The sequence below is a fragment of the Symphalangus syndactylus genome, chromosome 14 (genome assembly GCF_028878055.3).
Source record: "Symphalangus syndactylus isolate Jambi chromosome 14, NHGRI_mSymSyn1-v2.1_pri, whole genome shotgun sequence".
Taxonomy (NCBI): domain Eukaryota; kingdom Metazoa; phylum Chordata; class Mammalia; order Primates; family Hylobatidae; genus Symphalangus; species Symphalangus syndactylus.
This window is the reverse complement of record NC_072436.2, coordinates 67153495-67163425: the sequence shown is the minus strand read 5'-3', so window position 1 is coordinate 67163425 and position 9931 is coordinate 67153495. Positions and strand designations below refer to the sequence as shown.

The following is a 9931-nucleotide window of genomic DNA, read 5'->3' as shown; positions in this document are numbered from 1 at the left end:
AGTGATTTTTTAAAAAAATTCTCGGAACCCAGCCACTCCTGGTTAGATGGACTCTAAAGCACAGAGGGTGGTAGGCAGGTCCAGGCTTTGGAGTCTGGCATTCCTCCTAACTTGATGGTCTTTAGGTAGACTAATTTTTCTGAGCCTCTGCTATTCTACCCGTATGACAGGGTAAGAGTAGCTGGCTCAAAGAGTAGTGAGACTTAAGTGTTTATTTTACTTTATGTTAGAGACACAGTTTAAGCCTAAAACACTTTTTCCTTTTTTCTGATTTTAAATATTTCAGGACCCTAGGAATCAAGTCGGGCACAAGGACATTTTGTAAAATGAGAAAGTCAAGGCCAGACCATGATGGCAACCTGGTCTCCCGCAGTCAAAGCCTGATTGGCTGGCCAGAGCCTCGTGAGGAGGCAGCCAAGCCAGGGAGGGGCTGGGCAGTGCCTGCTGCCCTATTGTACTGGTGCTGGGTTTGTACTTGAAGATAGTGTCTCCTAGCTGAGAGTCAGAAATGATGTATCTCAAGGCGTTTCCTCTGGATACACATACTGAAAGCAGGGTTGAGCAGTGGCAGGACAGTCACCCTAGGTGGCTTTTCTGCAGTCCTTAGGCAAGTTTTTGTTGTTTCTGAGACAGGGCCTCGCTCGCTTACCTAAGCTGAAGTGTGCAGTGGTGTGATCTCAGCTCACTGTAACCTCCACTTCCCTGGCTCGATATCCTCCCACCTCAGCCTCTCAAGGAGCTGGCAATACAGGCACATGCCGAGCTAATTTTTCAATTTTTTTTGTAGAGACAGGGTTTCACTGTGTTGCCCAGACTAGTCTTGAATTCCTGGGCTCAAGCGATTCTCCCGCAAGTGCTAGGATTACAGGTGTGAGCAACTGTGCCCGCTGGCAAGTCTTGCTAATACTTCATTCCACTGGGTTACCTGCCTCTGTGCACTTGAGCTGCAGAAAGACCATCATAACACAGATGACAAGTGTGGCCACATACCATTTACTTCTCTGGGGCAGATATACCAGTTTCACCATCTTTTTTATTGGATACAGAGCCATAAATTCTCTGATGCCCATGTGAGTCCTTTTAAATACATATACACTCAGGTACATTCAGCAAAGGGCATCTTACGGGTGACATGGAGCAAAGTGCTGGGATGGTGATGCCTGGGTGGGGCAGAGAAGTGTGGCCAGGGAAGGCCCCCTGGGGGCTGGAGGTACAGGCACCACTTCAGAAACAAAAATAAAACCAAAAATTGCTCTCCACCCTTCTGCCTGTGCTTGGGGCTGGGGAAGCTACCCTCTCACGCTCAGGCCCATTATAGCCTAGCTGTGCAGGAAGGCAGGGCCTAAGGGCCAGTTATGGAGGTCGCCCACCAGTGGTGCCCACTAGACCCAAGCCTGCTGGCATCAGCCACAAAGCAAGGCTGGGTCACCTCAGGCCTCTGCCCTGGATACAAGACCCTTGCCAGGGCAGAGCTGAAGCTGGCAAGCCCAAGGCCAAGCCTCCCTTGGGCCATGCTGGCAGTGGCAGAGGAGGCTCGGCCTCATGGTGGGGAGCCTGCCTGATTGTCAGGGCAGCCTTGGGACTGGCTGAGGTCCCAAGGGGTTGGGGAGGGAGTCGTTGCCTTAGCTGGCCCTGGTATTCTGATCTTTACCCAATCCTAAACCTTATCCTCAGGCAAGGGCTGCAGATGAACACATTTGTCCAGGAATACATACATACACACAATACACAGCAATATATACAGAAATGCAGGCCGGGCACAAGGCTGGGTGAGAAAGCATGGCCACTGGCGTAGAGAGAAGGGCCAGGCCCCCAGGGGAAGGAAGTTACACTCATCAGGGACAGGCTGGGACAGGTCCCATGGGTTCGAGTTAACTTCTCTGGGCACTTGGGCCATACACCCACTCACCATCTCCTGTTTTTACCCCAAGTCCAACAGGAACTGGGACTTTGGCACCAATAGTCACTCTGGGAAGGCCTCCTTCTAGCGCCTTAGAGGGATTGGGGCCCAGGTGACTCCCCACCTGTGGCCCCAAAGATAAGAGACCGGGAGCAGGGAAATAGGCAGGACCCAAAGGCAAGGGATGGAGCCAAACCTTGGAGTAGCAGGCCTTGGGAAGGAGGCCTTTTTTTTTGTTTTTCCCTTTTGAGGCAATTCCTGAGGGGCTGGCTCAGACTCTGTCACAGGACCAAGAAAACAGGAGCTGCCTTGATCCTTAGGTGGTCTCTCCTGGCTGGGGAAAGGCTGTGGTGCTGGGCAGGCCACCTACTCTTTATTCCTGCACAGATGCACATAAGTGCATCTTCATTTCCTGCCGGTGCCGTGGGGAAGCAGCCTGGATAAAGCATGAAGTACCTAAGCCAAGTACACCAACCTCCCAGGTAGGCACTGGGGCCAGACTGGATGGCAGGGGGTGGTAGGAACATCAAGTGGCCACCCCTACTGGGCCTCTACACATACCTGGGGCCCCTGGAGCAGGGCTGCTTGCTCTCAGATATTCCTTTCTTGCATCTTACTGGGTATGAAATGTGGAGGGATCCCCTTTGGGTGGGTAAAGATGGATGAAGTGCTTCTAGGGATAGCCAGGCCCTCTGTCCCTGTTCCCATCCTCAGCCCTAGCTGTATGGTCACCAAAAAAATCAATGCATAGAGCCTCCCAGCAAGCAAAAGCTCTCTACTCAGCAGCAGGGCTCATCCCCGAGGAGAGAACAAAAGAAGAGTATCAAGGGGCTGGTGGGGCAGGGGCTGCAAAGCTGCCAGTGCTTGGGCATGCATGAAGGCTAGGGGGCACAAGTCTGTCAGCCCCAGGGTGTGTGTGCAATGGGATACTCTCACCTCTCATTCTTGCTGCAAAGGATTGGGCCTGCTCACACACATCCTTCACACACACACCCAGAACAGGGTGGAGGACTGAGGGGCTTTCCTGGAAATAGCCAAACCCATGGGAAGTGGATGTCCCCCCAGGCAGAAGGGTATCTTGTTCACCCCTCTGCCTCTAGTGCTGGTGGTGCTCAGTACTGTTGCACTAATGAATGAATGAGTCAAACTACAACTAGCATCTGTCCTTTCAGCACCACCTTTCTCCCACCCTAGCTCACTACCCATACACCCCAACCTCCTTTCTAGGGCTAATGCCAGGCATTCTAGTGTGTACCACCCAGAGAGAAGTTGCCTAGAGCCTTGTATTCAGGGATGGAAGGTCCCTGGGGCAGAGAAAATCCCTCAGTTGGGCAGGCTCAAGCCAAGCAGGGCATCCCTTTGTGCTTTGTCCAGGAGACAGGGAAGGCAGCACCTCTGGTTCTGGGGTCAGAGGGAGCAGGAGCTACAGGGTGCAGTTGGCAAGGCAGGACCAAGAAATCCAAGGCAGCCAGGCCCTTAGTGGACCTCTACCTCCCTTCCAGGCCTCCGGAGGAGAGGAAAGAAAGCTGTGCTGCTTTTTCCTGACCCCTGAGGACAGGGTTGGTGCAGGGAGAAGCCAATGGAGCCAGCTGCTCTGGGGTAGGGGCAAGGGGTGCCACACACAGCCAAGGCTTTGTGCAGGACTGGGCAGGGAGTTGCCAGCATGACACCCTTGGTATTTTAGGCTTTCAAAGGGCAGGGACAGAACAAGCCACAGGAGGAAAAGTCAGCAATGATATCAAGAGCTGGGACAGAGCTAGGGAGTGACGCCATGGGAGCTGGGTGTGCTGCTGCGCCTGTGGGGTCCCAGCTCTGGAGGACTCTTTACAAGGTAACCTAGGGCTGGGTCTTCATGTCCAAGCCAGGTTGTGTTAGGAAGTTGGGTCCCTGGGAAGGACTGGGTAACGAGGGGACCCCATCCCCAGCCAGGACCAGCAGCCTAATGGCTAGGGCTGGGAGCTGATCCTATCTAGGAGAGAAAGAAACCCTAAGATAGATCTAGTTTAGATGTTTGAAAGAAGTTTCCAAATGAAAGTTGGCAGGACCCCTGGCCTCTGAGCCACTATGGGAGTTCTGAGAGGAGGAACTGGGGAGACCTCAGCCTTTGGAGCCTTGGTTCTGAGACCTGATCCTTCGGGGACTGCAAAGGCCAGTGAAAAGCGAATCCTGTGGCTTCTAAGCCAAGTGGCTCCAGCCCAGGTCCAGCACTTCCCCTAGGCAGAAGACCCCAGTGCAGCCCTCAGCCCACGGGGCCCATGGAGACCGAGGAAGGGGGAGTGAGTCTGTTGAGGATGCTCTTCCTCTTCCTTGGCCCCATGGGTCTGGCTCCCTGCCAAGGCCACATCTTCAAGCAAGCTAATTAGACAAGGAAGCAAAGCAAGCCACCCTCCTCCTGGCTTCCTCCACGGCCTCAGCACAGAGGGCGGCCCCGTGCCTCCCTCCCAGACAGCCTTGGTGACCTGAAGGCCATCGGGTTCCTGCCTAAGCACCTGGATTAGAAGGAAATTCCTTAAGGACAGGAACTACTTCTCACTGTGACAGGGCTGCCTGGGGCTGGGACCTTGACCCTCTGGAGGGTTCCTCAGGAATGAATGTAGGTATAGAAACGTGCACCTTTCAGCTTTGAATTTAGCTCTGGTGTGCGGTGGGGTATGGGGTTTGAAGGAGGGGTCCTGTCTTATAGCAATAAATAAGTTTTCTCCCCCTGGCAATCCCCCACCTTGGAAGGGTGGTCTCATCCTGGGGAGAAGTTCTGGGTGACTGTTTCCTTTCCAAACCCACCCCCACTACCCCACTGTACTGCTGCCCCCAGCTTTTGGCTGACCACATGCCCAGGCCCCTAGGTCTGGCTGTGGTATCCCCAGGAAATGTGGATCCAGAGCCTAGGCAGGCTGTCTGAAGGGGTGCCCCCAGAAGGCTGCAGCAGGGTTGGGGAGAAGAGCCCTCCTTGCCAAGTCTGAGCTGCCTTGTGGAGCCCCCATTGGCCTGGGGCCCCAGATGCTCCTCCTCAGGAAGGAGAGGCCAGCCACAACAGCTAAGGAGCCACTGGGTGGTTATTGCAGAGCCTCCAGGTGATGACACCAGGCGCTGGTGGTGACAGCTCCTCACTGGCTGTGCCAGAGGCTACTCCAGCCGGGGTAGGGTGGGGGTCGGAGGGTAGCTTCTGTCCAAGCCCCTCTACTGGGGAGGCAGTGCCCTGGGTCAGGCCTGTTGCTCTGCTGCTCCAGGAGGAGGACAGGAGACTTGTCAGTCCCCCTCCGGAAGCCAGGGATAACATTTGGCCTCCAAAGGACTAGTCCAAACCAGGGTACCTCTGAGGTCCAAAGGGAGTGCCCTGGTGTGGGGCTGGCAGGGGCCCTGCCGCCCCCTACCCGGGTTAGCAGCCGCCTTCCACCTTGATGTGCAGAATCTTAGAGAAGCCGGGCCTCCGTCGCAGAGCCTGTGGACCGAACCCTGGGTTAGTTCTCCCTCCGTGCCAGGCAGGTGGGGCCCTCCTGCTACACTCACCCAGGTCACCAGCCCCAGTCTAGGGATGCCACTTGGGGTCTTGGACAGCCTCAGAGCTGACCCCTCACCTGGAGTTTTGTCACCATGTCCTCAAACAGCTTCTGGGCCTCAGGGCTGCTGGGCTCTTTGAAATAATCCGCAATCCCAATTTGGACCACAATGGACTTGAGGTTCCGGCAGATGCCTGAGAAAAGGTGAGCAAAGTAGGGGCGTGTTTGGCCTGGGCTGTGGAGCTGCCTCCTCTCCTCTCACTAATTAATGAAATCAGACAGTCAGGTGCCAGCTACCGGGAACACGACAGAGGAGAGCAGATCCATGCCACCTGGGGGCTGGCGACCGGATGCGGGGAGAGGTAGATGGGGCTGAGGCACAGGAGAGGCTGCAGTGGCTTCTGGGAGGATGAGTGGGCAGCCACCAGCTGTCCAAAGCCTCTAGGAACTTCCCTGACACAGGGGGCAGCTATACCATGGTCTGGACATTTGGGGATGAATGACAAGGAACAGAGTGGCTGAGGTGAGGCTCGTGGATCCAGGCTGAAGCACAAAGGAGGGGGAGGTGGGGCAAATACTTGGGAACAGAGGGCTTAAGGGACTGGATATGGCGTGAAGTCGGGGGAGGTAGAGGAAGATCAGGTGACTGAGAAGGGCCTGGAGGTCATGATTCTGGAGGCTGAGCAGTTAGTTCTGGTGGTAAAGTCCAGGGCATCCCATGTGGCTGAAGGGGGAAGAAGGTCTTGGAAAGAGGGTCAAGGCACCTTGGTGCAGTTGGCATGGGGTCCTCTCAGGAGCCAAAGGGTCCTGGCTGGTGGTCTCCTTGGGCAGGAGCAGCCCACACTGGGTGCTAGGTCCTCAGTGCAGGTGGAGTAGTGACTGAGAGTGGAGTGGGTGGTTTGAGAAAGGTGTGGAAGCCAAGGAGGTATGATCTGGAGTCCAGGGAGAGAGGAGTCTTCACCCTGAGAACTGTCCTTGGGGGGCTTCCACATATCATCTCATTTAATCCTCTCACCCATCCTAGAAAGTCAGCTTAGAAGATGGGAATACAGGACTCAGAGAGGTATAGTAACTTGCCCAACATCACTCAGCTAATAAGTAGCAGAGCCAGACCTGGGACCTAGGTCAGTCAAGCTCTAGAACCAGTGCTCTTAACCTGTCCCCCTGCCTCTGCCCTTGGCTGGAGACCCTGATCCATCTGCCCCAGTGATAGTTAGGCTACCTGCTGACAGAGCCCCGTGGCAGGTGATAGTCGTACCCTGCCCCGCATTCCCCCATTGCTCACTATTGAAGTGCAGTAGGGCCTTAGGGGTGACAGGAGTCGCCGTGAGCACCAGCATCTCCAGTCCCTTCAGGCCTTCCCGGCAGACCTCTGCTGCCACCTCCTGGGTGATCTCTGACACATGGTCAAGCTCCAGGACCTGCAGCCGCATGCAGTTTCTTGCTAGGAAGAGAAAGAAGAGGGATCCTGCTGACACACTCCTCGGTCACCCCTGCAGCCAGCACCCTGGCTACCACCCTGCCACCTGCCCCCACCCAGGCTGCAGCCCCAAGCCCCTGTGGGATTTCACAGGGCAGCACTGCACCCATGCCTGCTTTCCACTACCCACCACCCTAGTCCAAGGAAAGACTCACCGAGTGATGCCAGGCCCTGCACCCCACAGCCGGCACCCCCGACCCCCAAGGCCCGCAGGTGGGGCCAACAGCGACCAATCATCTGCAGGCAGCGGTTACTGAAGCGCGTGGGCTGCTGGCTGGAGAATGGGAAGGGGGAGCAGTCAGGGAAGTCTCTGGATGCCTGATACCCCAGCATGCTCCTCCTGTGGGACTCCTCCCTGATTCAGGCAAGCGTTTCTCCAACAACCCAGCTGGTCAAGTCAGAGAACCAGGATCATCCCTGACTCCTCTGCCCTCATCTCATCCACCAAGTCCTGCAGATTCTGATTCCCAAGCACTGTTTTTTTTTGTTTTTTTTTTTTGAGACAGGGTCTCACTCTGTCACCCAGGCTGGAGTGCAGTGGTGCAATTTCGGCTCACTGCAACCTCTGCCTCCTGGGTTCAAGCAATTCTCCTGCCTCAGCCTCCTGAGTAGATGGGACTACAGGCATGTGCTACCATGCCCGGCTCATTTTTTTGTACTTTTAGTAGAGACAGGGTTTCACCATGTTGGCCAGGCTGGTCTCAAACTCCTGGCCTCAAGTGATCTGCTGCCTTGGCTTCCCAAAGTGCTGGGATCACAGGTGGGAGCCACTGCGCCCGGCCTTAAGTACTCTTGAACCCACAGTTCAGACCACCATTGGCATTCTCTGGGTTAGCACTAGTCTCCCTGCATCTCATCCTCTATACTGCAGATAGGGAGCCCCTCATTCCTACATCCACTCACTCCACCATTCAGCAAGTGGTTATCAAGTCAACAACAACTGAGCTAGGCCCTGGGGGTGCAGCGGTGACAACATAGACATGGTCCCTACCCTCAAAGAGTGGACAGTCTCTTTGGTGGCAGAAGTGGTGGGGGGCATAGAATATTACCAGTCTGATCTTAATCCCTTTCTTAAAATCTAAAATCCCACCAAATAGCTTCCAATACTTTCTAGATAAAATGCAAAAAAACTAAATTCCTTAGCAAGGCCCTTCCTGATTGCCCCAGCTTGCCTTTCCATTCACACCAAATGCCATTTCCCTAAACACTTCATCCCCCAACATTTGCCCAGGCAACAAACATCTCTCTGGCATCTATTATGCATTTGGTACCAGGGATACAGAAATGGACATTCCTAGATTCTGCCTTGAAAACCACCCATCTAGTGGAGGAGATAGAAATATAAAGAAATTATTGCAAAGTAGGGCTGGGTGCGGTGGCTCATGCCTGTAATCCCAGCACTTTGGGAGGCCGAGGCAGGCAGATCACCTGAGGTCAGGAGTTCGAGATCAGCCTGGCCAACATGGTGAAAGCCCGTCTCTACTACAAATACAAAAATTAGCTGGGCATGGTGGCCCATGCGTGTAGTCCCAGCTACTTGTGAGGCTGAGGTAGAAGGATCGCCTGAACCTGGGAGGTGGAGGTTGCAGTAAGCTGAGATTGCACCACTGCACTCCAGCCTGGGCAACAGAGCAAGACTCCGTCTCAAAAAAGAAAAAAAAAAAAAAGAGATTATTGCAAAGTAGATGACAGAGGGGTCAGGGCAAAATGCAGTAGGGATTGAGGCAGGGGAGCAGTGACATGCTCTACCCAGGGTGTTACAGAAGGCACACTGGATGACTGGGAGGAGCTGTCGCGTGAAGAGAGGCAAAACGTAGGGAGCAGAAGAGCCTGGTGTGTTAGAGGAACTCCAAACAAAGTGAGAAATGATTTTGTAACCTGGATTCTCCAATGACCAGCTCTTTCATACACTGACCTCCCTGAACCACCTTTCATATGTCAAACAAAGCTGGTGGTTTTTAGCTGGTGTTTACGGAACAATTACCGTGGACCCTGCAGGCTTTGTGTACCTAATCTCATTTGGGCGAGCAACAGCCCTAATAAGGTCCATAGTTCCTAATACCACCTTTACTTTGCAGTTTGAGAAACTAAGACACGATTGAGATTGCCAAGGTGGCACTGCCAGTAAGCCAGGACATGACCCCAGGTCTGATTTTTAAAATTTATTTATTTATTTATTTATTTGACGGAGTTTCCGTCTTGTTGCCCAGGCTGGAGTGCAATGGCACGATCTCGGCTCACCGCAACCTCTGCCTCCCAGGTTCAGGCGATTCTCCTGCCTTAGCCTCCCGAGTAGCTGGGATTACAGGCGTGCACCACCACGCTCGGCTAATTTTGTATTTTTAGTAGAGACAGGGTGTCTCCCATGTTGGTCAGGCTGGTCTCGAACTCCAGACCTCAGGTGATCCGCCCGACTCAGCCTCTCAAAGTACTGGGATTACAGGTGTGAGACACCGTGCTCGACCAACCAGGTCTGATTTTAAAGCCCTGCTCCTAATGCCTCAATGGACAGATTAATTAATGTGTGTGAATCTGTCCTAATAGCTTGTGGAATGGGCTCAGATCTGCTCAGTCCTCAGCCCCAGACCAGGCCCAACCATGTCCCCCCTCCCATCCCCCAAACCTGCCAGGGCTCACCAGGGGTGAAGTGGCGCCACTTGGAGGGAGACGATCTCTCTGCAGCCTGCGCCCAGGGCCCAAATGACCTCATGGCCCACAGGGTCTGTGGCACTCCTGTGAAAAGACAAAGCTGCTGGTCAGGCAGCAGGGTGGCTTATACTGGTAATCCCAACACTTTAGGAGGTCAAAGCCGAGGTTGGGGATCGCCTGAGCCCAGGAGTTCTAGACTAGCTTGGGCAATATGGCGAGACCCTGTCTCTATTTAAAAAAAAAAAAAAAGAAAGAAAATATACAAGACAAAGCTGGAGTTGCCCACTCTGATGGCCTCTGCTCTTACCAAGGCTTCCTTCCCTTCAGCCATAGAGCTCTTGGATCCCTTTGCTTGAGAACCCTGGGGGAGGCTATGCAGCGCCTAGGGATCCCGTAGGACCCTGG

At 54.2% G+C, this 9931-nt stretch overlaps 1 protein-coding gene across 3 annotated transcripts in view; it reads right to left on the bottom strand.

Moving 5' to 3' along the window:
- Positions 1–1013: 1013 nt before the first annotated feature.
- FBXO41 (F-box protein 41) overlaps positions 1014–9931 on the bottom strand; it is a 30102-nt gene continuing 21184 nt past the window's right edge. For all 3 annotated transcript variants that reach the window (XM_055240389.2, XM_055240385.2, XM_063616828.1), the window contains 5 exons: positions 9515–9610; positions 7033–7151; positions 6683–6841; positions 5476–5591; positions 1014–5339 (listed from right to left, as the gene is read on the bottom strand). In XM_055240389.2, the coding sequence (XP_055096364.1) occupies positions 5277–5339; positions 5476–5591; positions 6683–6841; positions 7033–7151; positions 9515–9610 (553 nt within the window). In that variant the 3' untranslated portion in view covers positions 1014–5276. The remainder of the gene's footprint in view (positions 5340–5475; positions 5592–6682; positions 6842–7032; positions 7152–9514; positions 9611–9931) is intronic.